The sequence below is a fragment of the Suncus etruscus genome, chromosome 7 (genome assembly GCF_024139225.1).
Source record: "Suncus etruscus isolate mSunEtr1 chromosome 7, mSunEtr1.pri.cur, whole genome shotgun sequence".
NCBI classification, from domain to species: domain Eukaryota; kingdom Metazoa; phylum Chordata; class Mammalia; order Eulipotyphla; family Soricidae; genus Suncus; species Suncus etruscus.
The window spans coordinates 55888785-55915665 of record NC_064854.1 but is presented as its reverse complement, the minus strand read 5'-3'; the positions used below and the strand labels follow the sequence as shown (position 1 = coordinate 55915665).

Sequence of the window (26881 nt, the reverse complement as noted above, 5' to 3'; positions counted from 1 at the left end):
ATTTGTTAACCAGACTGGGAAGAGAAAGCACCTTTTCCATGTTTGTCTTTTGTTCTCTGACATTCCCAGACAGCTGCAAACCTGGGTGTTGGCTGCCCATCCTTCTTGTGACCTCATTTCCATACCCACACAATTCCTAGTTTTCTTCTTCTGGAAACAGTTCCTTAGCAGAACTTAGTACCACATCATCACGGTCTGTCCTACTTTCCTTGATCACTGTCCATCCCTCTCCTTGATCCATCGCAAACCTTGTTAGTAAAGCACCATCCTCAGAAGTGGGGATTCAACTGAGCTTACTATTAAGCCTCCTCTCTCTTCTCTTGGTTGACCAGATGCCTGTGGAGGGGGGACCGGAGCAGCAGACAGAGGCCACCAAAGGGCGGTGCCTGAGGAGAACCGTCAGTGTTCCTTCTGAGGGCCAGTTTCCTGAGTACCCACCAGAGGGCACTGCTAAACTGGGTAAGTGCTTCCCGGCTCCAGAAAGCCATGTGTTTTTTTTTGTCTGATCCTTGGCAGACCTGACAGGTGGCTTCAGTAAACCGGACCATCCTGAGTTTCCTGTTCAGTGAGCACCGCAAAAATCAGTTCTCCAAGAGTAGGAGGTCATTCATGTCTCTATCACCAGCACAGGCAGCCTGTCCTTCCCAACCTGGAATTTCTCCAGGATCTTGCAGGTGGCTGGCCCATCCCAGCCAGGTAGGAGGCCATAATATACCTGAGTTCACTCCTGAGCCCTGGATGTGGAAATGGCCATTGGTGACCTTGTGAGCGCACTGAGTTTGGTGGGGCACCAGTGTTTCTGGAAACTTCTGTTGTCTGACAGTTGTCAGTGTTAGCTGATGGAGCCAAACTAAATATGTGTGACCCACAGTCATGTCAGGGCTGTGGCTGGAGTTGGTAACAGAAGGGAGTGATCAGGGAGACCTGTGAGTTGTTGGACATGGAAGAAAGGGACAATGCTACAAAGCAGCCCTTGTTTTCCAGCAGGTGTGTTTTGGGGGGTGTGCTTCACCCAAGCAGTAGATAGTTTAACCGACCAGGTCATTTTGCTTGGTGAACTAAACATCGATGTGCTTATAGGTAGTTGGCAGTTAGATGGGGGGGGGGGATTTATTTTCTCTATGTGGTCAGTAGGGCTAATTCTGCATGTTGGGCTGTGTTTTGAAAACCAGGACTTCTGGGTTTGCGATGTTTTTATTGATCTATTTTATTTTATTTTGGTTTTGGGGTCATACCCAGCAGCAGCACTCATAGGTTACTCCTGGTTCTATGCTCAGAAATCACTCCTGGCAGGCTCGGGGGACCATTTGGGATGCCGGGATTCAAACCACTATCCTTCTGCATGTAAGAACTTACCATCCTTACCTCCATGCTATCTCTCCAGTCTATGATTTATTTTTATTTTGGGGGGGGGGCCACACCCAGAGGTGCTCAGGGGTTACTCCTGGCTGTGTGCTCAGAAATAGCCCTTGGCAGGCACCGGGGACCATATGGGATGCCAGGATTCAAACCAACCACCTTAGGTCCTGGGTCAGCTGCTTGCAAAGCAAACACTGCTGTGCTTTCTTTCCGACCCCTATGGTTTATTTTTTTATTTCCCCATCCCACCCCTTTCCATTTTCTAAAAGAACTGAGAACTCTTGGTGGAATTTCCATGGAGGAGCCCCATTTACCACTTCTCTCTTCCCTTAATTCCATCTTTTTTTTTTTTTTTTTTCTGTGTCAAAACCAGTTTTGAAGTGAGCTGGTAAACACTCACAAACCTGTCTGGGTGTGAGTATTTCCTCACCTGTTTCTGTTCCACCTACAACTCTATGTGATTTAGTTGGCCCAGTGCCACTTGGCCTCTTCCCTCTCTTTAGAACAATGTCATCCTGCTTCTCTCAAACCTGTGATCCACCAAAGTTCCAGTGACCTGCTGGAGCACAGCCCTACTGAGGAACAGTAACAGTATTACAGACTGAACTATTCAGGGGAGGGAGCAATAGCACAGCGGGTAGAGCATATGTCTTGCATGTTGCAGACCTGGGTTTATCCCCAGCATCTCATATGATGATGATATATGATCTCATATGATCTCAGGCTTCCCTGAGCCTGCCAGGAGTAACCTCCGAGCCTGCCCAGTGTGGCCTAAAAACAAAAACAAAACCAGACTGAAATATCCAGTAAACTACTTGGCGGCTTTGCAGGTCTCAGGAACTGGGCCCAAAGACAAACTGAAACCAGGCATGTGTCTGGTTCCAGCTGACTTTAGGGGTGTGAAAGTGGGCATCACCCAGTTGAGGGGTGGGACGGAGGCAGGGACGATGGCGACACATCTGTCAGTTCCCTCTGTGGATTGATAGCTGTTTCATGAGCTCTCCAGGAGGTGGCAGCCAAGAATCTTGAGCTGTGGAGACCTCCTGGACAGGGGAGCAGAGGCGATGGGAGAGACCAGAGCTGGATTCATTACCTGAGAATGTAAGTTGGCCTAAGAAGCTGTGGCAAAGACAAATATTTAGACTTGTCCGGAACTTTCCAACTTGGTTCCCCTCACTCAGGGGTCCCCCAACACAGGTTTTGTGTGTTAGGCATTTGCTCACCCTGTGGAGAGCAGCAGAGCAGTATCCTCTGGAGGCAGCGTTCAGACAAAGCACCCCCTCCCTACAATCCCATAGTTGGAGCTGGAGGGCATGTGGAGCCACCAGTCATGAGGCCTGATCTTGAGATTCAATATGAACTTCTGCATATTCTCTCTGGAAGTGTCACTTCAAGTGCAGTGAAGGGCTGTTGCTTAAAGCAGTATCTTCCAAGGATGAAGAAAGAAGAGTTGCCATTTAAGTATAAATGAATCTAAGCTGGAAAGGAAATTAAGAATGGTAAATGACTGCCTGACTGGACAAAGCCATATCTTATTTTGGCAGTGAGAAAACTGGCCCACCAGATCCTTTCCACCCTGTGTTTCTCGGGCCCAGGTAACTGTGGTCTCAGGAACCGTATTAGGAGATCTTGGTTGGCGTTTCTCTGCCCTGTGCCCTGGGTGCTCTCCAGTTCTGCCTGCATGCAGCTCTAGTGCCCTTGTCAGAAGGGAAAACAGGTTTTGGGGCAAGAGATAACATTGAAAATACTTCCTCGGGTCCACCTGATGAGGACCCCCATACACTTCATCTTCCCCACTGTCTTCTTTCCTGTGGCCAGCAGAGGCATAACCTCTCTTTGTATCCAGCTTGCTCAGAAGAAAGACCCAAAGTACTGACTCTTGCTGAGCATGCAGGCCTCTGAAGGAAGCCTTGAGTATGAAGAGAAAAAGCAAACTAGGCTGAAAACAGATGGAAAAAAGGCAAGAATCTTGGAGGAACTAGGCAGGAAATAGAAAATGTGAAAGAAAACATCAGCGTCCCAGGAAGAACAAACCTTTCACACCAGAGGCAGAGAGTGATTGAGTATTACCTACCCCACCTCCATCTCCCAGATGTGGCCCATCAGGGTATTAACAAAAGTACAACCAACAACAATATAGAAAGCGTGGCATCACAACATCCAGTTCTCGAGAATCACAGCAGAATCTAGAACATTCCCTGGCCCCAAGCAGTGTTTCCAGACTAAAAGGGATAGCTGAGGGCTGATGACTGAGCACATTTGGAAGAAGCTTCCGTGGGTCCCTGCTGACAAAGCATCGTAAAGACCCAAACAAAGGGATGATGTCTTGGTCCCAAGGTTCAGAAGTTGAAAGTGGTCTCAGACTTCCTGTGAGCAGCAGTGAGAATATCTAGGGGTGCTGTGTGAAAGTGGGATCCAGGCCCAGTTTCTCTATTGATCCTGTGAACCAGCACAAGAAATTTTAGACAAGAGATTTTGAGAACCACCTCTCTCTCCTTTGCCCCCAACATTTCCCCTAGAGCTCATGGGAGAGACTCTTCTCCAGGAAGGAGCAGGATATAGAATATAGAATAGGAGATCCCAGGTGGGCAGGAAGGCCAGGAACAGGTACAGTGTTGAAGGCTTCTTGTTCACTTGATGCCAACCTCCTGTTGTTTCGCTTCTCTCTGGAGTGCCAACTGGGCTATCCCCTGGGAGGGATGTCCTCTTGTAACTGGACCTCACCTATACCTGGCTCTCTGACCAGCCCCCCAGGACGGGGACACTGGAAGCCTTGTCCTTGGGAGGCTCTTCTTCCATCCACACTGGGGCCTCTGATTCTGGCTTCCCAGACTAATCCCCTACATACTGGGCCTCTTCCTGTTGTATCTGCCTCTGTCCCCTTCCTGAGGCCCCAGTGACCAGTCCTGGTGTGACATCATTTTCTGCTGCAGGATGCACAGCCTTGTGTTCCCTTTGCCTCTTTACTAGTGGCCACTTGAATGCTTGACAGTGTGGTCAGGGGGCCCCATGTTTGAAGAAACTCTCAGGTTTGACTTTCACAGCTGGAGGAAGCCCTTCAAAGGAAAACCAACCCTTGAGGTGGGAACTATTTTGGGTTTTGCCCACAAAGAAGCCACATCCACTTGAGGGAAGTATTTTAGGAATGAGCTTGAGAGTTAGTAAATAGGACCCAGGTCATGTCACCCAAGGACTCTGGGGCACTGTGGTCACTGCCGTTGCTGCTTGTAAGGCCTGGGGTACAGGATCTGCAAATACACCCTCACTGCTATGAGCTTGAGTGTTGGCATTGTGTCACTGTGTTCCTTGAACCCGGTTTCCTCAGTTAAAGGAAAAAGGGCATTTTTGCTACTCTGGGTTGCGCCCATTTCTGAGAGATAGATGACACAGCCTTCTTGGGCAGAGTTTGCTACTACAGGAGAATAGGGTTCCAACATACCCGGGACCCTGCATGCTCCCTGTAGGCCTAGGGTCAGGTCTATCAGGTTGGTACTAGGTTGGACCAGTCTTCTCTCATGGTTAACCCCGAACATCACAGGACTTTCCTGGTAAGAATGCAGGAACAGCCACCTCAGGTTGGATTTGGGGGCTCATTTTTATTTTCCCCAGAAACTATGGGAGATATGGGGAAGTAGAGAGTGTCAGGTGTTATTTTCCTGAACAGACTGAAATCAGTCCTGGAGGCCTCTCAGGAGGAGGAGTTGTTGGAGAGGAAAAGGCTTTCTAATGTGCCCTGAGATTTGGGTCTGTGATTTAGGGCCCAGGTGACCAGAGAACCTTCTAGAGAAGGGAAACTAGATATGATGTGTGCCCTCCACACTCATGCACATTTATATATACACTCTAACTCTCACACATACTCACACCCATATATTCACACACTCATTACACACTACACACATGTTCACAAACACTGATACACACATATATTTGCTACACAAATAATCACACCTATACACATATGTGCATGCAACACACTCACATACTGGAACTCACACACACTCATACTCTCACTCAGAACTCACACACTTCACCTCTCACCCCCAGGATATCTTTCAGAGCAACTGATTATTTTCAGAAGCATTTGTAGTTTCTTTTTCAAACAGGATATATAGATCAGTTGGTGGGAAATTGATCTCATTTGAGTTTGTGTCCCTAATAGGTGGGTGCTGCTGGGGGACTGGGTTTGTTCTGAGCTGCGATCTTGCTGCCCACCTTCCCTGTAGGATCAGTTTTCCAGAGGCAGTGCCCAGTTTCTCCTGAATCCTTGCCTTTGCCGGATTGTTCTTCTCGCCTTATTTCTCATGCAGTGTTTCTGTTCTTGTGCCTTTTCAGATATTCACAGGTTACCTATTTTCCAGTTTCAAGTGATACTTTCTGTAATAGGAAACTCTTTTCTGTTTCCTTCCTTTTCCTTTTGCTTCATTCTCCTGCCTCTGGCTTTTTGAAGCACATTTGGCCTGGCCGTTGGCCCTCTAGAGAGTAGCAGGTAACAGTTAAGAGAGGAACATTATGACTTACTGAGAGAGGAAGCAGAGCTTGATTGGAGAGAGGGGGGGAGGGAGAGAGAGGGGGGGGGAGGGAAGGAGAGAGGGAGGGAGGGAGAGAGAGAGAGAGGGAGGGAGAGAGAGAGAGAGGGAGGGAGGGACGGGGAGAGAGAGAGGGAGAGAGAGAGGGAGGGAGGGTGGGGGAGAAAGAGAGAGAGAGAGAGAGAGAGAGAGAGAGAGAGAGAGAGAGAGAGAGAGAGAGAGAGAGAGAGAGAGAGAACTGGAATAGAGTTGGCTTTAATCTGGCATCATTTCTCCTTCGTTAGAACTTTCTACACTCACCATAGTGCAGTACCAGGGGAATAATTCCTCTCTGGCACCAGGAGAGTAGGAGCTCACAGATGTTGCCCTGACAAAGTGTGCAATGATTACCAACACTAGAAATTTGATCCACAGCCTCTTAGAAGAGTTTGCTTGTGAGTTAAGGTTGAGAGCCACCTTGTTCCCTGTTCTCTGCTGGGGAACAGCAGCCAGAACTGGGGTGTACTCTGAGATGGATCTCTCTAGTGCTTCTTCGCTTTTTCCCCTTGTCTTCTGACATGTGGTGTCTTGGGAGAAGTATGGGCATTTCTAGAAATGGGAGGAAAAGAAGAAAAGTCAAGGATCTCAACGAATGGGCACCTGAGGGCCTGTGGGAAGGAAATGAAGATACAATGAAAATGCTGAAAGCTTTGTGAGGGAAGGGCCACTATAGCAAATCAGAGATTAAGGAGAAGCATTGTCTTCCTTTCTCTGGGATTTTCATGACCATTTAGCAACCCTCCCGTTTGCATGTGTGTGTACATACATATACACACACACTTATTTTTTTTTTTTTGTCTTACAGTAGTTTCTGATAGGCATTGTTCTCTGCTACTTGTAGAACTCTTACTCATTGAACCCTATACCATGAGGAACCTCTGACTGTCCCTGCCCTTGGTTTGTTTTTTTTAATATTTTACCAAACTGAGGCGAGGGTTTGCCCAAACCCACAGCAGTGAAGGCAGAGCTGGGGCCTCAGAAGCATCCTGGAGCCAGACACAGCCCCTGTGCACTCAGACCTACTGGGACCATCAGGGAGGAGTGGTGGCACCTGGCTCCCATGACACTCTCAACCTCCCTATCCCTGAGGCCTCACCAGAGGAAACTGGGATCCAGTGGGGAGTTTCATGATCACCCGCTGAAAACTAGAAAACAATCCCTGGTTTTATGGAGCTGCCAGGGAATGACATTTTGTTCCTTAAAGATAGTCACTTCATGTAGAGAACTTTCTCATGAAGACTGTGTTTGGCACTTAGTAGCACACAATAAATAGCAAGTTCAATTCATTATTGAATAAGAAGGTGCAATGTATCTTCCACCTTTTCCAACACAATGTGTTTTTCCATAGTGTGTTTATATCCGTGGGTTTGGTGTAAATGTGGACCAATCTTTTGGGAAGCATTAAGAAGTTTTGGAAGTTGAGTAGAGGGTCATTTTAATGAGGCAGCAATTTCATGTATAGGATAAAGTCTAGTCTTCAATAATTCTGTTTCACAAGTTAAAACTAGTCACTTATTTACCACACAACAAAATAGTTGTTTTAAAGTCTGGACTATGAGTTGACTTGATTTTATCGTGAGACAGAAACCATCATATATTTGTTCCCCAGTCCGCCCACAGCCTTCATACACTCCACACATACCCACACACACCCCACACCCCAATCCTGTCTCTCGGTGGCCTGTGATTCTGCCTTTCAACACCAATGACTGCTCCTTGAGCAAACTCATTCATCTCTTTTATCTCTGTTTTTGTCACCCGTAACATATCTTGATTCAACTTGGCTGAACTAAAACTGTTTGTCTCTACTTTGTTTCCTTTCAATATGGCATTTCAAGAATAATATGTCAAATACATTATTTCATTTTAAATGAGTTAAAAAACAAAACAAAAACCACACAAATCCAAGCCATATGGTCTGACTTGATCCTGGGGCCCAATTTCTCTATTAATCATAATCTTTTGTTGTTATTATTGTTTTTGTTTTTGGGTCACACTGGCAGCGCTCAGGGGTAAGTTACTTCTGGCTCTTTGCTCAGAAATTGTTTCTGGCAGGCTCGGGGGACCATATGGAATGCCAGGATTCAAACCACCATTCGTCCTGGGTTGGCTGCATGGAAGGCAAACACCCTCCCTCCATGCTATCTCTTCGGCCCCCAATCATAATCATTCTTTTTTGTTTGTTTGTGTTGGTTTTTGGATCACACCCAGCAGCACTCTCCTTCCATGCTATCTCTCTGGCCCCCAATCATAATCATTCTTTTTTTTTTTTTTTTTTTTTTTTTTTTTTTTGGTTTTTGGGCCACACCCGGCGGTGCTCAGGAGTTACTCCTGGCTGTCTGCTCATTAATAGCTCCTGGCAGGCACGGGGGACCATATGGGACACCGGGATTCGAACCAACCACTTTTGGTCCTGGATCGGCTGCTTGCAAGGCAAAAGCCGCTGTGCTATCTCTCCGGGCCCCATCATAATCATTCTTAAAGGAACATTAAAGGCTTGTAACAGGCACAGAATCATAAATCTTTTTTTTTTTTTTTTTTTTTTTTTGGTTTTTGGGCCACACCCTGAGGCTCAGGGGTTACTCCTGGCTATACGCTCAGAAGTTGCTCCTGGCTTCTTGGGGGACCATATGGGACGCCGGGGGATCGAACCGCGGTCCATCCTAGGTTAGCGCAGGCAAGGCAGGCACCTTACCTCCAGCGCCACCGCCCGGCCCCGAGAATCATAAATCTTAAATAAGTTGGAAACCAAGTTTTTTGTTTTATTTGACACAGAACCCCCCCCCCCATAGAGGAGTTTTGGGGTTTTTATGGGTAGTGATTTTTCCTTTTGTCTTTAGTGTCACCATAATAAATGTAGATATCATGTTTTACTGCCAAGAGAAAATATGTTATCCTCTGTGATGGACAGAAAAATGTGGCCTGTTTTCAAAGCAAATGTAAATCAATCCTTGAATGCAGTCTTCATGATGCTGAAAGACCTGTGTTTTCTTTGTGGGATCACTCTTTAGAATTTATGCTGAATCAATCATGTGCTGGAGCCCAGAATTCTGTTTTGTTTACACTGGCTGCTTTTGGCTTTCCTGGGAGTTTATCATGATAAAATCAAGTCAACTCATAGTCCAGACTGATTTGTGTGTGTCATGTAAATCTTTCTAAAAACTATAATAATATTTTATTGTGTGTATAGAAATTCAGAAGGAACTTTTTGTTTTGTTTTGTTTTTTTTGGGCCACACCTGGTGATGCTCAGGGGTTACTCCTGACTATATGCTCAGAAATTGCTCCTGGCTTGGGGGACCATATGGGATGCTGGGGTCAAACCCAGTTCTGTTCTGGGTCAGCTGCATGCAAGGCAAACACCCTACCACAGTGCTATTGCTCTGGTCCCCAGAAGGAACTTTTTTTTGTTTTGTTTTGGTTTTGGGTCACACCTGGCAGCGTTCAGGGGTTACTCCTGGCAGGCTTGGGGACCATATGGGATGCCGGGGTTTGAACCACCAACCTTCTGCATGCAAGACAAATGCCTTACCTCCATACTATCTCTCCAGCACCCCTAGAAGGAACTTTTAATCCCCTTTCATAAGACAACTCCCTACTTTTCCTGTTAAAATATAGGGTTTGGGCTATATTTGCCGTATAAGACTACCTCTCTTTTAACATGCATCAAATGGAAATTAAAGAACATAAGAGAAGGCCAGAGAGATAGCATGGAGGTAAGGCATTTGCCTTTCATGCAGAAGGTCGGTGGTTTGAATCCTGGCATCCCAAACCTGCCAGGAGTGATTTATGAGCATAGAGCCAAGAGTAACCCCTGAGCGCTGCCAGGTGTGACCCAAAAATGAGAGAGAGAGAGAGAGAGAGAGAGAGAGAGAGAGAGAGAGAGAGAGAGAGAGAGAGAGAGAAACCCTCAAAAGTTAGCAGTATATGCTTAATAGAGCTAGACTTTGGAGTGCCAACAATCATTTTACATTTGTCATTTGTAGTGAGTAGCTGTGATTTTAATTCTGATCTACATTGAGAGCAGGGAGAGAGGGCTCCTCCAAAAGCATCTGGCTGGGGTGCAGTGATTAATAGGACAGCAAGAGGAAAACAGAGCATCTCCTCTGTGTTCTATAAAAGCTAAACAGAAGACTGAGCACCAGAAAGCCACATACCAGCGATGACACCTGGCAGCTGGATGGGATGCAGCACTTGGTAACTCAGCTCCTCTGTGTGCCCTGAAAGATTAATCAGGACAAGCAGAGGACTGAGTGATGATGCCTGGCAGCTGGATGGGATGTGGCAGTAAGAGGGGGCAGATCACTCATCCCTGAAGCTGGAGTAAATTTCAGAATGCCGTATACTGTATAAGACAACCCCCAAATTTTAAGAAGTTTTTCATGGATTGAAAAATCGTCTTATCTGCCAGTGTTTTTTTTTTTAATGTTTGCTATCTTGCACCCTAAATCTCTAAGATAGGAAATCTTCATTTTTATCTACTTAAAAAAAAGAAAAATGAAAAACCAAACCATGTCATTGCACTTGAATAAAAAAAATTAACCTGGGGCCGGAGAGATAGCATTGATGTAAGGTGTTTGCCTTTCATGCAGAAGGACGGTGGTTCGAATCTCATATGGTCCCCTGTGCCTCTCAGGGGCGATTCTGATCATAGAGCCAGGAGTAACCTCTGAGAGCTGCCTGGTGTGACTCAAAAACAAACAAACAAAAAAATTAACCCTCCTTCTTCCCTGGGGAAAGGACCAGAGAGGCCTCCCCAAACATGGAGCAGCTAACCCTGGCTTCACATCAGTATTGCGTTTTCACCAAAGCAGGAAAATAATATTCCCCCCCCCTTAGTAGATATCCCCCAAAGATCTTCCTGGCAGTGAGCAGGATGGTGAATGTGAAATGGAAAAGAGGCACCCCCCAGACTACAAAAGAAATCCTGGTAATACAGCACAGACCATACTATGGATTATGGTAGATAACTGGAATCCTGAGGACTTCTTGGTAACAGCCACCTGTAGAATCTTTCTGAAAAGAACTTCAGAGTGTGGGGAAACTCAAGAAAATTGGGGGGGGGGAGGGGAATAGAATAGTTGCCATGAAAATGGAATCAGATAGGTTCCCCAGTGGTGCAGGGTCTTGCTCCCTCATGGGGTGTAGAATAGAATTGAATCAATGGGTCTTTTTTTCTAGTCCATCTCTCCCTGAAAGTTCAGAAGTAATAGGTAGAAGTAACAATTCTTTTCCTTCTGTAAGGATTGAAGATTTCCTTTGAGGACTAGATTTTTCTTTTTTTCTTTTTGGTTTTTGGGCCAACACCCAGTGATGCTCAGGGGTTACCCCTGGCTATGCACTCAGAAATCACTCCTGGCTTGGGGGATGATATGGGACATCATGGGATCAAATCGTTGTCCATCCTAGGTCAGCCGCATGCAAGGCAAATGCCCTACCGCTGTGCCACAACTCTGGTCCCATAAGGACTAGATTTTTCTATTAAAAAAAAAAGTCATGGGGGCCGGGCGGTTGGTGGCGCTGGAGGTAAGGTGCCTGCCTTACCTGCGCTAGCCTAGGAGACGGGACCGCGGTTCGATCCCCCGGCGTCCCATATGGTCCCCCAAGCCAGGAGCGACTTCTGAGCGCATAGCCAGGAGTAACCCCTGAGCGTTACCGGGTGTGGCCCAAAAACCAAAAAAAAAAAAAAAAAAAAGTCATGCCATTATTTTTTTTCCTTTTTGTTTGATTGAAACCATTTGGACCTACAAAGTCCTTAATAGTTGAATTTCAGATATACAGTGAGTCAGAGTCATTCCCACAACCAGTGTCAACCTCCCTCCATTAATAAACCTAGCATGCATCCCTATACCACTCACTACCCTTTGCCCCCTGGCCTGCCAGTTATAACAGGCCCATTTAAATTTAGATTGTTAAAGTTTAGATCTCTTGATTAGGTTGTTGACATTAGCTTGGATATTTAGTTCTGTCCTTATTGTTTTCCCACCAATGTATCAGAGACCACTTGGCCCCTGGACCCCTGCCTTTCTTTTCTATTTCTTATTAGTTTTGTAGAAAAATGCAGAAATAAGTGGTAAAACAAAGTAATCTATGTCCCAAGGTTCTATGAAAAAGGTGGGAGCTCCCATTTAAAAAATAATAAAAGAAAAAAATGGGTGTGTGTGTGGCAGTTTTTTGGGATATTTTTGTTTGTTTTGTTTTGTTTTTGTTTTTGTTTTGCATAGGCACAGCAAAATAGAAAGGAAAAACCTTTGGCCTAAAAACAGGGATTTTTGAAGCATCTGCTATAAAACCTACTACAGGCTCCAGGCATACTAAGTTATCTAACCCCAATATCTATCTTTATGGTCCCAGTACAAGTTCTTCTTCATCAGGGTTGTCACAGTCAGGTTTCTGTAGAGATCCTAATTTTTACTCAGATTCTATGTTGAAGTAAGAGTGATATGGAGCATCTTTTTGTTTCATCTCACCACTAGGGAATCCTTCCCTGAAAGTAAGTTATTGCTGTTTTCAAGTCTTGGATGTCATATGAACTCACTCTGGAGCAAATCAGTGCCAGAGCAGCATTAGGCCTTCCCCAGTAGAAGTCCCGATTCCTGGTGCTAATGCAGAAAACTATGCCGATTTCATAGATGGGATCCAAGGTTTCAGGGTGTGAATGGGCCAATGTCCGATCTTCTGAAGCCTAAGCCAAGTCACTATGACCAAATGTCAAGGTTGCAAGGGGCCCTGCTGCAATAAAAAATGTATGTGTTCCTATCTCTATTAGATAAGAACTTGTTTGTACAAGTAAGATGTCCCCATTTTTATATGCTCATCAACAGGAGCAATGCCACATGATACTACTGCTGCATATGGCCGGGTAATAATAACAAGCTAGACATCTGATAACCTGGTTCTAACATGAACTCGGAACCCTTATTTGTTTGTTTGTTTGCTAATTGGTTTTTGGCCACACCCAGTGACACTCGGGTTACTCCTGGCTATGCGCTCAGAAATCGCTCCTGGCTTAGGGGACCATATGGGGTGTCAGGGATCAAACCCAGGTCTGTCCTGAGTTAGTCGTGTGCAAGGCAAATAACCTACTGCTCTGCTATCACTATGGCCCCTAAGCCATTATTCTTAAAGGTTTTAACTAAAGAGTAACTTTTTTTTTTTTTTTTTTGGTTTTTGGGCCACACCCTGTGACGCTCAGGGGTTACTCCTGGCTATGCGCTCAGAAGTTGCTCCTGGCTTCTTGGGGGACCATATGGGACACTGGGGGATCGAACCGCGGTCCGTCCTAGGCTAGCGCAGGCAAGGCAGGCACCTTACCTCCAGCGCCACCGCCCAGCCCCAACTTTTTTTTTTTCACCTTGTCTGAAACTAGCCCATGTGCTTACATGGCAGACTATGAGCCCAGTAAGCGAGGCCAGATTCAATATTACTATCCCTCCTCTTGTGACCACCAAGACCAGTGTGTTTAGATCTGATGGGAAAGGGAGCGGGAGGGTAGGAGTAACATTCTTACAGGGAAAAAAAAAAAACCAACTTTTGACTCTGAAAATCAGAGATCATGCATGCATTTGTAGGCTCTTGGGTCTCTACCCCCTTTATCTAAAGGATAAGGCTTGATTACATTCCTTGGTTTATTTACTATGAGCTAGGCTAAAAATGGAAGAGCAAAACTAAGAAGCAGCTCTTGAGTGGAGCACAGGGACACACATTCTCTCTCTGGGTCCTGAGAACACACACTCCAGAGCTGAGAGCATCCCCCTGCCCCTCACTTAACCTCTTTTGCCTTTTAAACTAGCTGAGCTGGGACTGGAGAGATAGCCAGCAGTAGAATGTTTAAACAGCCTTGCATGCGGCCAACCCAGGAGGGACTCGGTTTGATTCCTGGCATCCCGTATGGTCCCCCAGTGTGCCGGGGCAATTTCTGAGTGCAGAGCCAGCAATAACTCCTGAGCGCCACTGGGTATGGCCCCCAAACCGATAAATAAATAGTTTAAAAAAATAAATTATAAAATAAAAATAAACTCAGCTGAGCAGAGATGCCATGCCAACTCCGACTAAGGAGTTTGGGCCACGGCTGTTGGCATGGTGTATACGTTTGTCCAAAACCTCATTTCCCAGTCAAGAGCTGCCTCTCAGGTCCTGGGCATAGAACATGTTCCAGTTTGGTGAACTTATCAGAAAACCCAGTGGAAATGTTCTCTGGGAAACTCTGTGTATTGTTCTCAGAGAAAAAGAGCTTAGTGTGACCTTTAGATCCCTAGGTACTGCAGAGCAGGCTTACCCCCAGCTACAATTGTTGGGTTGGGGCAGTGGCCTGCACTGCTTGGTAAGGTCGGTGAACAAGAGAAGGAGGAGAAGAGAGAAAAAACAGTCCCCTACTCTACCATGCAGGAGACTGAGAAGAAGACCCACCCCACCCCAGGCAGAAGCGGGTTCAGTCGGGCCTCATTCACGAACTCTCAGTCTACACTTTCAAGGGGCTTCACTCCCTTGGCTCTCCCAAGAAGTCTTCTGTCTGGAACTTGCTCAGGCCTCTTCCTTTCCTTATACCCCTCTGAGAGGAGGCCTACAAGGGATTCAGAGAGCTTCTCCTACTTGCTGCCCAGAGTCCCTGTCTGTGTGGCCTGGGTCATGATGGTGGCCTGTGGGGACTCCCCACACACACTCACCTGTGCTGCTGTGTTATTTATGGAAAGCCAGTCCTTGTACAATGTCCTTAGTGAGGGCTTACACATGCCTCAGGGCTTGATTTTGAGCTGCATTCTAAGAAAAGTGGGCTGAATATATAAATTTAAAGTCACAGAAAAAAGTTGAGCATTGAGGGGCCAGAGCTGTGGTGAAAGCGGTAGGGTGTTTGCCTTGCATGCTGCTAACCTAGAATGGAAGGCAGATTGATCCCCTGGCGTCCCATATGGTCCCCCAAGCCAGGAGCAATTTCTGAGCACAAAGCCAGGAATAACCCTTGAGCATCACCGAGTGTGGCCCAAAAACAAAAACAAAAACAAAATTTGAGCATTGAGGGGCTGGAGGTATAGAACAGTGGGGAGGGTGCTTGCCTTGCACGTGGCTAATGTGGGTTTGAAACTTGGCATCCTGTATGGTCCCTGAGCACCTCTAGGAGTGATTCCTGTGTGTAGACCCAGGAGAAGCCCCTGAACATCACAGGTATGGCCCAAAACAAAACAAAATTGAGTTTTGAAAGATAAAAATACCACTCAGCTCTCTTTTTACAAGAGAAGAACCACTGCCAGACATGTCCATGTCTAAGCAAATTGAGAATTTTGTTTTGTTTTGTGCCCCCAAATGCTTTTAATCATTAATGATTCCCCCACCCCTGTCCATGATAGTGCAGGGGTGGCGAACGAGTTCGACACAAAGAGCCAAAATTTTAAACTGTGAGAGTCAGAGAGCCACACCACACAGTGACCTGCCAAAACAGACAAACACTCACACAAAAGCATATAATTTTAACAATAATATAATAAATACATATTGCATTTTGCCATTTTGAGTGAGGGTAAAATCCTGTTCGCCACCCCTGAATTGATAGTGTGACCTTCATTACTATAGTCTAAGCTTTTACCTTTTACCTTTTTTTTTTTTTGGTTTTTGGTTTTTGGGCCACACCTGGTGATGCTCAGGGGTTACTCCTGGCTGTGTGCTCAGAAATCGCTCCTGGCTTGGGGGACCATATGGGACGCCAGGGGATCAAACCGCGGTTTGTCCTAGGTTAGTGTGGGCAAGGCACACACCGTATGCCCTGTGCCACCGCTCCATTCCCAAGCTTTTACTATTTGCTTCCTATGGTAGGCACTTTCAGCAGTAGTGCTAACAGGGCAACTCTTGGTTTGGTGCTCGAGCATACTCCCAGCAGTGCTTTGGGGAGCAGGTGGTGTCCAGGAAGGACCTGGGCCTTCTACATACAGAACCTATGCGTTGGTGCTTTGAGTCATTTCCCCATCCCACCTGTCTTATATAGGTAACAAAAGAAAATTTAAAAATATTTGCTCACACTTTCCAAGATTGGTCTCATTTCTCCTTTAAAAAAAAATTGGGGGCCGGGTAGGTGGCGCTGGAGGTAAGGTGTCTGCCTTGCAAGCGCTAGCCAAGGAAGGACCGCGGTTCGATCCCCCGGCGTCCCATATGGTCCCCCCAAGCCAGGGGCGATTTCTGAGCACATAGCCAGGAGTAACCCCTGAGCGTCAAATGGGTGTGGCCCAAAAACCAAAAAAAAAAAAAAAAAAAAAATTGGCTCTTCCCTGAGGGGTTCTCAAGTGGAAAGATATAGAAAGGTGAGCGAGCTTTCTGCCAATCCTGTCAAGCCTCCACCCTGGTCATCTCATTTCCATATCAGGAACAGTCTGTGAAATCATCTTACCTGGAAGAATGAGCAAGGCTCAAACTCTAATGCTTGGCTGTCACTTGTTTGTATGTGCTAAGCACTTCACTAACTGCCCAATGAACAGATCTCTAATCTTTATCCTGGATTTTTTATTTTTGCTGAGAGACAAGTGTGTCTATGCCCACAGAGCATTTTGGTTGCATTTCTGAGAATGTGGGTGCAGTTGGGGTTTGTCATTCTGATGACCAACAATGATTGCCTTTTCTCCTCTGAACTCGGCCAAGAATGCAGTGGGCAGGCCAATCTGTTGAGGAGCAGGCAGGCTGAAAGGATACTGTGTTCCTGCTCCCCTGCTGGCCTCATGTTCCAAAAAGGGAAGATAGGTCTCAGGGGCTTTGGGGACAGTTTGTGAATTTGACCAGAAATACAGTCAATGCTTGAGTCACATTTGATTAGGTGCAGCTAGCTTGGTTTCTGAGCTCTCAGGTTTTCAGAAGCTCCTAGATGGCTGGTTTTGAAGTTTCTTGCTTATGATCATCTCTTCTTGGTGCCAAAGTCACCTTTCTAGTCTGAGGGCAGGGTCACCGGAACTGTTATCATTTTACAAGTGTAATGTTCGATGAACTCATAACTGAAAACAATTGTGGGGCTCATGCACACCAGTTCCCTACAACCATGGTTCCCCATGGCCACACTAAGTGCCAGGCTGCCTTCCTCTGGGGTCTGAATATTTAGTATCACACTGTCTTCCTAGCTCTCCCTCACTTATATCAGTTCAAATTTGGAAGCCAGGAACTTGAAGGTGGTGAGCAGAATAGCCAGTTTTGGAAGAAAACTTCCCACTGGCAGTGGTGGCATCATGACCATTGGGGGTACTCTTCATTGTGAGTGAAACTAGCTTCACCCCAGGATCTCCAGGAATGAACAGTCACCTCTCCATAAAGCTGCTGCCCTGCCCTTTAAGGACTAAAATTAATGTTCCTGCATTGGAACTGAGGTATATCACCTTCACCCTATTTGGGGCTAGAATGATGATATTCATGACCTGTGTCCTGGAAGTACTCAGAAAATGTCAGTGTGACTCGCACTGTTGGTGGGTCAATTCCAAGAGATAGACATGGTAAGGCCATCTTTTTTCTTTTTTTGCTTTATATATAACTATAATTAGACTCACTTTATATATAACACACATACATATATACATGATTTATATAACATATATATAACATACATATATATAACATACACACATACACACACACACACACACACATATATATATATATATATAAAACATACATTATAGGTAAGGCCATCTTGCTCTTTGGGGCTTGTTCCTCTGTGTCAGGCAGCATGTGGGTTTGGGTATTTAGTCTCTTAATTCTCTGGGTTGTACTGCGGTTCATGCCTTGTCTGAGATTCTATTCGGGGAGTAAGTGAAATGAGTGAGTGTTGTATTTTATTGTGAATAGCACAGCATTGTTTGCCTTGCAAGCAGGTCCGATCCAGGACCAATGGTGGTTGGTCCCATATGGTCCCCTGTGCCTGCCAGGAGCTATTTCTGAGCAGGATCTAAGGGCAGGAGTAACCCTGAGCAACGCCGGGTGTGGCCCAAAAACCAAAAAAAAAAAAAAAGAAAAAAAAGAAAAAGTAAGGGTTCAAAGCCTGCTCCAGCCATATGCAGAGCTGGTTCTTTAAATCCTTGCACCTCAGTCCTCCCTGAGGCTCTTACAGCAGGACTTACTAGGTCATTTCTGAAAACCACAGAAAGGGGCAGAGAGAAACACAGGGTCAGAGAACTCAGAATCATTTTCTTTTTAACAAAGCAAGATAATTTTGATTGGGGACCGGAGAGATAGCATGGAGGTAGAGCATTTGCCTTCCATGCAGAAGGACGGTGGTTTGAATCCCGGCATCCCATATGATCCCCCGAGCCTGCCGGGGTGGTTTTTGAGTGTAGAGCCAGGAGTAACCCTGAGCAAAGCCGAGTGTGACCCAAAAACAAAACAAAAAATAAAATAAAATAAAAAAAAAAAAAGATGGTTTTGATTGAGTGAAATTTACTTCGATGTGAATGGGGCTTAAGGAGTGGAATTCAAGAGAGGACACAGGCTTGAAAAACAAGAAAGGAAAGAGACACATGTTCAAAGGGGACACAGGCATGAAGAGCAAACTAGGATTCTGGAAAGAGGAAGCCTCATGGCCAGAACCAAATCAGAAGAGAATAAAAGATACTTGGAGTTAAGTCACTGAGATTTGAGGAGAAAAAGCATGAAAAGTTGAGCACTATGTGTTGGTCTGGATACATACATATGTTTGCATAGAACACAGCCAGTTTCTGTGTGTGAGCTAGACCATTGTTAGAATGGAACCCATGAGGCCGGAGAGATAGCATGGAGGTAAGGCATTGCCTTACATGCAGAAAGACAGTGTTCGAATCCTGGCATCCCATATGTCCCCCAAGCCTGCCAGGAGTGATTTCTGAGCGCAGAGCCAGTGAGTAACCCTGAGCACTGCTGGGTGTGACCCAAAAACCAAAAAGAAAAAAAAAGTGAACCCACATGTTTGTGTGTAGCAGAGAAAAGGTGTGCATGCTCCCTCGGTTTCCCTGCCAACTGGGCCCAGGGCAGGCAGCTCATGCACTTTTTATGTGAGCCAGTCCCTCAGCCTGTAATGAGTGGGGGGGAAGGATGGGGGTCACTTGGCACCAATGCAGAGTCCTGGGCTCTTTGCTGCCCGCCAATGCAGCATCACCTATCTTTTCTTGCAGAATAAAAAAGGCTAACATTTAGAAATGTGACTGATTTTAAAACAAATAAAAACCACCATGAACAATGATTATCTTTTCACCGCATCTTTAATAGAGAGTGGGACTGAGGAGCCTGCACTTGCAGATGCTTAGGGACTACTCAAGGCTCACTCCCAAGGGTGCTCAGGTGACCAACAATATCAGTGGTATGTAGAGCATTTGCTCTGGCCCTTTGCACCGTCTCCCTAGCACTGCTTTCAGTATATTTCGGTGAAGGTTTAGAGGCAGTCACTTTCTAAAATGAAGTTTGATCACGATTTTCAAATGAATATGACCAGGACTTAAAAAGTGTCTTAGAGGGGCCAAAGAGTGGTAGGGCATTTGCCTTGCATGAAGCCAACCCACAAGGGACTTGGTTCGATTCCTGGCATCCCATATGGTCCCCCAGCTAGCCAGGAGCGATTTCTGACTGCAAAGGCAGGGTAACCCCTTAGCACCACCGGTTGTGGCCCAAAAATCAATCAAGTTAAAAAAATAAAACTGTTTTATGTGGGCTTGGAGCAATAGCACAGCGAGGTAGGGTGTTTGTCTTGCACATGGCTGACCCAGGTTCAATCCCAAACATCCCATATGGTCTCCCAAGCCAGTAAGTCAGGAGTGATTTCTGAGAGCAGAGCCAGGAGTAATTTTTGAGTAGCTTGTTAGGTGTAACCCGCAAAAAGACAAACAAGTGTCTTAGGAAAATGTTTTTCTAAATTTAGACGACTGATCCACTGTGACCATTTAAGATGGTTCTAGGGACTTGCATTTATAAGATAAATCTGTGTATTCAAAGATTATACATACAGACCAAAGGAATAAATAGTACAGAGGTAGAGTGATTGCCTTGCATGCAGCTGACCTGGTTTTGGATCCCCGCCAGTCCCATATGGTTTCTCTGAGTCCCACCATGAGTGATTCCCTGAATGTAGACGCCAGGTTTGCTAAGCTCTGGGCACGACCTAGGTGTGACTCAAAAACAAAACAGAATTACATATGGATACATACATTATATGCAAACATGTTTATCTCTATTAACTATAAATACTGAGTTTCTGTACTTTGAAAAGTTCTATTTTAATTTGGTATATGCATGTTAAAAACGAGCATCTCTGAAATATATGTGATTCTCTACCCCTAACACAGGACAGCTTTCGAAATTGCTGACTTTAAAAAAAAATTCTCTTTAAACTCCCTGGTCGCAACCCTCCTTCTACCCTCCCACCCCTTGGAACAGATGAATGACCTGTTTGGCAAATCCTAGGGCTGCCGAGGTCAGAGCCTGCCTGTGCCTCGCGCGGGGGTGAGTCAGGAGGGGTGGCTATTGTTTAATGCTCTCCAGCAAGAGAACCCGGGGAAAGAAAGGATTGAGTTTGCCTGGCATTGGTGCTGGCTTTTCTGCATTCCAAACTGTCTGAGGCACAGCCGAAGCTAGGGAGAGTTGGAGAGAGCAGGGGCGAGCTTCGTCCTTGGAATGTTCTGAGCTTCTGACAGGCATGCTGAAAAGATCATGTTAAAGACACCCAGCGAAACAGCGCAGAATGCAAACCCCAGGTAAGAATGCTCTGGGCTTCCTCGCCAGCGTTCCGAAGGCATGTGGTCCACTTGAAGGGAGTGCGACTGCTTTTCTGTTTACTGGAATGTAGTGGCTTGTTTGTTTTACCTTCGTGACTGTTGGCTTCAAGAAAGGAATTGGTAAGTCGCTTTTCCTGTGAGTTGTCAAGAAATAGAAGTGTCAAGGGGGGGACGTTGGCATTCTAAAACAAACCCAGCCTGAAAAGGACCCCCCCACACTCAGAAACTCAGACAAATGAAAGGGGGAATGAGCCTCACAAAACAGCCACACTGCTTCACTCACTTGTTAAAATGGTTTGAAAGTGTATCTACTCTGGATCCCTTTCAAGGTCAGATTGCTACTAGGGTTTCAGATAACTTGGGAACGAAATATAGCTTTGGGGGGGAGGCAACTAGTATCGAACATCGGGTCAGACTGGCAGCTGTCTCTCTTGACTCTTGTGGCACACGATAAACTTTATTTGGAGAAGTTTCAGCAGTGTTGGATCTATAGTCAGCAGTCAGGACAGTTTCAGTGAGAGCTTTGTTCGTTTGTTCACCCTAGGAAGTGTTTGTGGTGCCTGCTGCCAGTGGATGGTAAGGTAGAGCTTTAATAGATCAGCATGTGGGAAGTTTAAGTCTGAGAGACGACCAGATTGGCTCATTCCACTTTGATAGAATGAGCATGCTGATATTGAGGTGTTTACTTGGATGCTTGCCCTGGATCAGGGAGGTAGAAGTCTGTTTTCTTAGATAAAGGAAAGCTCACTAGTCTACATGTTTATCTTTACTTATGTATATATGGTTTCTGAATGAGCGTTCAGGGGGACCACAATGGGGCTGTCTAGAGATGGAATCCAGGTCAGCTGTGTGTAACACAAATGCCTTCCATCCATACTTCTCCAATTCTTCTGTTGTTTTCCTTTAAAGAATAGTGCATTCTAGGGCTTGTTTTGATTATTTGTATCTAAAATTCTTTTAGATGGATTTTCACTATTTGTGTTATATACATAGTGATCCTCAGGCACCACAGGTCCAAAAAACCTTAGTGATGTTATAATGCAGGGGTTGCTTCCCCTAGCCCCTACTTTTTGAGCAATACCTGGCAGTGCTGCTTAGGGAGCTGTACCTGCCTCAGAGCTCAGGGCTCGAATCTGTGGGTAAGGTGCTCCAAGGAACCATAGCCTCATGCATGCTGGGAATTGATTGGTGGTTGGCTGAATGCATGGCACTAGTGTCTAATCTTTAATATATTTCTATCCCTCCCTAATTCTACTTCAGTTTTGTTTTGATATATTTTGGGCCACACCCCATGCACTGCTAAGAATGCTCCCTGAGTGCAAAACCATGAACATCCTAAAGAATAAATAAAGGTAAAGTTTGTATAGGCTGGCCTGTGAGCAGAAGAAGCAGTCTCCACTATGGCTATGGGCTCTTAGAAACCAAATGATTAGCATTACCTGGCCCAAGAGGCGACAGAGGCCTGCTTGTCTACTGGAAGCCTACAGTGGGTGAGTAGAGCTGCCCCACTTTCTGGCAGGCTGGAACTCGAAGGAGCCCTGATGTGGCATGTGGGAGCCTCCAGCCCTAGTATTGTCCCAGCCTAAAACCATCAGGACACCTAATCTAGTCCTGGTTTCCACTGACCTCACTTGTTTTGTGCACTAAAGTTTAGAAAAAGGAGTGCTGGGGCTGGAGAGATAACATAGAGGTAAGGTGTTTTGCCTTACATGCAGAAGGACAGTGGTTTGAATTCCGGCATCTCATATGGTCCCCCGAGCCTGCCGGGAGTGATTTTTGAGCATAGAGCCAAAAGTAACCCCTGAGCACTGCTGGGTGTGACCCAAAAACCAAAAACCAAAAAAAAAAAAAAAAAAAGAAAGAAAGAAAGAAAAAGAAAAAGGAATGCTGGGAAGATAGAAACAGTCATTTTCTGCTGACTAGTGTTTTCACTGCTCAGGATTTCCCCTTAGTATCTTGAAACTATATTTCTAAATATATGATTGTTTATAAAGATGAAGGGCTGCAGATCCAGTCCCTGGAAACTTAGAGTCCCCCACGCTCCTCTAGGAATAATCCCAGAGCACCTCTGGGTGTGGTCCCCAAACGAAATGATGCATGTAAGTAGATTTAAATTTCTAAAGAGTAGGGGTGGGTGAAAAAAAAATTCTAAAGTGTAAGAGTTCTTCAGTTATGGCATAAAAATTTGGTTATAGTTGATCAAAATTTTATCTCATTATAGGAGCTGTTATTTCTCCTTCTCCACTGTGGCTTCACTCATTTTGGATATAATTCTGTTTCTATCCTGGTGAAATTTGGGGTGGGGTTGTGGGTTGTTTTATGAGCTATTCCTGGTGATGTCAGGGCTTACTCCTGGTTCTGTGTTCAGAGATCACTCCTGGCAGGGATTGGGAGACAGATGGGATGCTGGGGATTGAACTTGGGTCAGACTCAGGCAAGGCAGATGCCCTCCCTCCTGTAGGCTCCAGCTCTTGAGGAGAAATCTTTGAAAACAAGACAGGTCATGGGTAAGGACTTAAGGGCAGCGAATGCTCTGTGTTGTAAAAGGAGCCCTTATCCCTAAAACAGTCAGCGATTACTTTGAACACAGTGGTATCCTCTTGTGCCCTTGTGCCCCACCCCCACCCAACCCACCGTCCCAGTCCCAGTCCCAGTCCCAGTGGCTCCACCACCCGCTGGTCTTGGGTAACCTCAGCAGCCTGGTGGCCCATGGGTGGCGGTGGTTCCTTATTACAGTATTTGGAAGTTCTCGCCCCCTAGTGGCTGCTACTAGTGGTGCTTGTCTTTATTTCCCCATAAATGGGAAGTTCCTTCCTTCCTTCGTCCCTTCTTCCTTCCTTCCTTCCTTCCTCCTTCCTTCCTTCCTTCCTTCTTCCTTCCTTCCTTCCATCCTTCTTCCTTCCTTCCTTCCTTCTTTCCTTCCTTCCCTGTCCTCTCCTTCTTCCTTCCTTCCTTCCTCCTCCTTCCTTTCCGTCACTTCCGTCCCTTTCTCCCTCGCTTCCCTCCTCCCTCCTTCCTCCCTCCCTTCCTCCTTTCCTTCCCTCCCTCCTTTTCTCCTTCCTTCCCTCCTCTCTTCCTTCCCTCCTCTCTTCCTTCCCTCCTTCCCTCCTTCCCTCCTCCCTCCCTCCCGGCATTGCTCAGGGGTTACTCCTGGCTGTCTGCTCAGAAATAGCTCCTGGCAGGCATGGGGGACCATATGGGACAACGGGATTTCGAACCAACCACCTTTTGGTCCTGGATCAGCTGCTTGCTATTTCTCCGGGCCCTAAAGTTTTATCATAAAATTTTGCTTGCATTTATGGTGAGTTTCTTTGAGGGCATTTCCTCTCCACTTAGGAGTTCCTGTGAAATGCCAACAGCAGTTCCACAAAGCAATAAACCTTACCTATCTTCTGATCCCATCATCACCCAACTCCTAAAAACCCAACTCCTAACCAATTCACACAGCTAGTTACTGGGATTTGGAAACCTATTTCAGTTACTTTTTATTCAGTTGCTAGATTTATAACCTTGGTGGTTCAGTGAATAATTATGACATTGAGCCATTCAAGGGTAAATTTTTTCATTTGTTTTTTTGTTTAAGTAAGCTCAGGGCTTACTCCTGGTTCTGAAGATTTATTCCTAGTAAGCTTGGAGATTGAAACTGGGTTGGCTGTGCAAAGCAAGGTCAGCCCTTAATGATACCACTTTTTTCCAGGGGTTTTGGTGTGTGTGTGCGTGTTGTTTGTTACTAAATGAAGGAGTATTTAATACCAACCAGGTCTTTTTTTTTTTTTTTATCTTTCTTTTCTCTCTTTGTTTCCTTTCTTTTAAGGAAAAGAACCAATTATTTACTACTTTTTCTCTGAAACACATCTTACTGTGAAGATGGCACAAATTGTATTTTTAAAATGGTTAATTAATAAGGAGAAAGCATCCAGGGCAGGACTGTTTTATTGCTATAAGTGTTGTGGTTTATGCCCCACACTCACACTTGTGTTCCAAAAGAGAAGCTTTGTTCCAACTTTTCCATGTCATCCTCTTCTTGGCTATGTTGCATTTTCCACTCGACAGAGAATCATTTGTTTCAGTGTTCACCTTCTGCTAGAGTGAGCTCCTCCACCTGTGTGGGAAATGAAAGACTTGCATTGCCATCTCCCCACATTGGTGATGGGAAGGTTGCACTGGTGAAGGGGGTTGTTCTTATTTATGTCTGAAGACCCAACTGCAATTATGTTTGTAATCACAGGTGTTTAAAGATATTTATTAAAAATAAATAAATAAAAATTTCATCATTGTTTGCTAAATTAAAAAAAAAAGATGCTCTGCTCTGTGAATCATCAGGGAAACACAGATCCACACTAGAACAGAATCCTAGAGCTATCAGCCTATGTGAAGTGAGACATGGTTCCAGACAGAGGGCTCTGCCTGCACCACTGATGGGAATGTTCATGCCAACCCACTGGGGCATGAGTGGACAGTTTCTGACCAAGGCTGAACTAGGACATTAGCAGTGCTGCTCCCACTTTTCAGACCTGTAGAAATGCGAACAAGACCTGGACCCAATGGTCACCACAATGTTGCTTCTACAAGCCACAGATCAGAGTCTTCTCAGTACTTGGGAATGCTGGGGGTGTTGGATGAAGGTCTTGTCCCCCCACGGAGCCCTGTCCAGAATAGAAGAGCTCAGACCCATTCTGTGCCACAGAAGGTTTCAGTCTCAGAGATTCATGTCAGGCACACTGAGCTCATTTCAAAGAACAGTGGTGACTCCTTTTCTTCACAAACTCGCCTCATCTGAGTGATGGTTAGGGGACAGAGATCATCCAGGTAGGGTGATAAGCAGAAGAGCTGTGAAGGGGGGATTCAGATGGATGAGGGTTTCGTCATGTTGTTAAGCACTTAGTGGAGGGCAAATTTTAAAATGATACGAAATAGGAAAATTGGTATAAAAATTCAGCTTGGGTAAAACGGATACAGGATACAGTAATGCTTCACAATACTCATTACTATTGTAGAAATGGAACCTGGAGGAAAAAATCTTCCCCACAAGGCACATTAAATGTCTAAGCCCAGAGGATTTTGCTTAAATAGACTTTACAAAATTGAATAAAGGTAATATTTTAAGTTACATAAAGTCTCTTGAAAAAGTAAAATGCTATGCACCAGCTTATTCTGTAGGGCTAATGCTGTATTTATACCACCTGACAGCGTGGCTTGAAAGGGCAAAAATTAGGGCAGGTTTATTTGGTAACACAATACCTAGATCCTCACACGATATTAGCAAATAGAATAATGCATTATGGTAAAGCTGGGCTTATAACTTTGATTTGAAGTTGATTTAATATTTAAGAAATATAACGGGCCCGGAGAGATAGCACAGCGGCGTTTGCCTTGCAAGCAGCCGATCCAGGACCTAAGGTGGTTGGTTCGAATCCCGTTGTCCCATATGGTCCCCTGTGCCTGCCAGGAGCTATTTCTGAGCAGACAGCCAGGAGTAACCCCTGAGCACTGCCGGGTGTGGCCCAAAAACCAAAAAAAAATTTTTTTAATGAAATGTGTAATTCATTAGTAATAGACAGAAGGGGAAATCATCACATGTTGGGGGCCGGAGAGATAGCACAGTGGAGTTTGCCTTGCAAGCAGGACCTAAGGTGATTGGTTCCAATCCCGGTGTCCCATATGGTCTCACGTGCCTGCCAGGAGCTATTTCTGAGCAGATAGCCAGGAGTAACCCCTGAGCACCGCTGGGTATGGCCCCCCCCCAAAAAAAAAATCATCACATTTGATGGTCACCACATTTGATCCACTTTAAACGCCTATTCATGTGTAACTCTTGGCAGGACAGGAATAGAAAATAACTTCCTTGTTCTTATGAAAGGTTTTCTACCCAAAAAAGTAATAATTATCTTTTGGGGGGGTGTTTAGGGGGGCCACTCCTGGTGGCACTCAGTGGTAACTCCTGGCTCTGCACTCAGAAATCACTCCTGGATCATATGGGATGCCGAGAATCGAACCCAGGTTCGTCCCAGGTCGGCCGCATGCAAGGCAAATGCCCTACTACTTTGCTGTCTCTCCAGCCCCCAAAATAATAATTTTCAACAAGTATCAAAAGATTTTCCTGTTAAATAAGGTGCAGCCATATATCCAGGCTTATTTCCACACAGGCTGCAAACACTGTCCTGAAGGCCTTAGCAGAGAAAGGGGAGGAGTTGCAAGCATGCAGCTTGATGAATTGCAGATGACTTAGTAGTTTGTTTAGTAAAACCACTTA

General features: G+C 45.5%; 1 protein-coding gene and 1 non-coding gene across 4 annotated transcripts in view; one reads left to right on the top strand and one right to left on the bottom strand.

Moving 5' to 3' along the window:
* Positions 1-26881, top strand: part of RALGPS2 (Ral GEF with PH domain and SH3 binding motif 2) — a 443748-nt gene that overhangs the window by 134528 nt on the left and 282339 nt on the right. For all 3 annotated transcript variants that reach the window (XM_049776392.1, XM_049776395.1, XM_049776393.1), the window contains exon 3: positions 333-459. In XM_049776392.1, coding sequence (XP_049632349.1) covers positions 333-459 — 127 coding nt within the window. The remainder of the gene's footprint in view (positions 1-332; positions 460-26881) is intronic.
* LOC126014665 (small nucleolar RNA SNORA61) lies at positions 13280-13419 on the bottom strand. Its single transcript, XR_007497669.1, has one exon. It is a non-coding gene; the product is annotated as a small nucleolar RNA SNORA61 (small nucleolar RNA).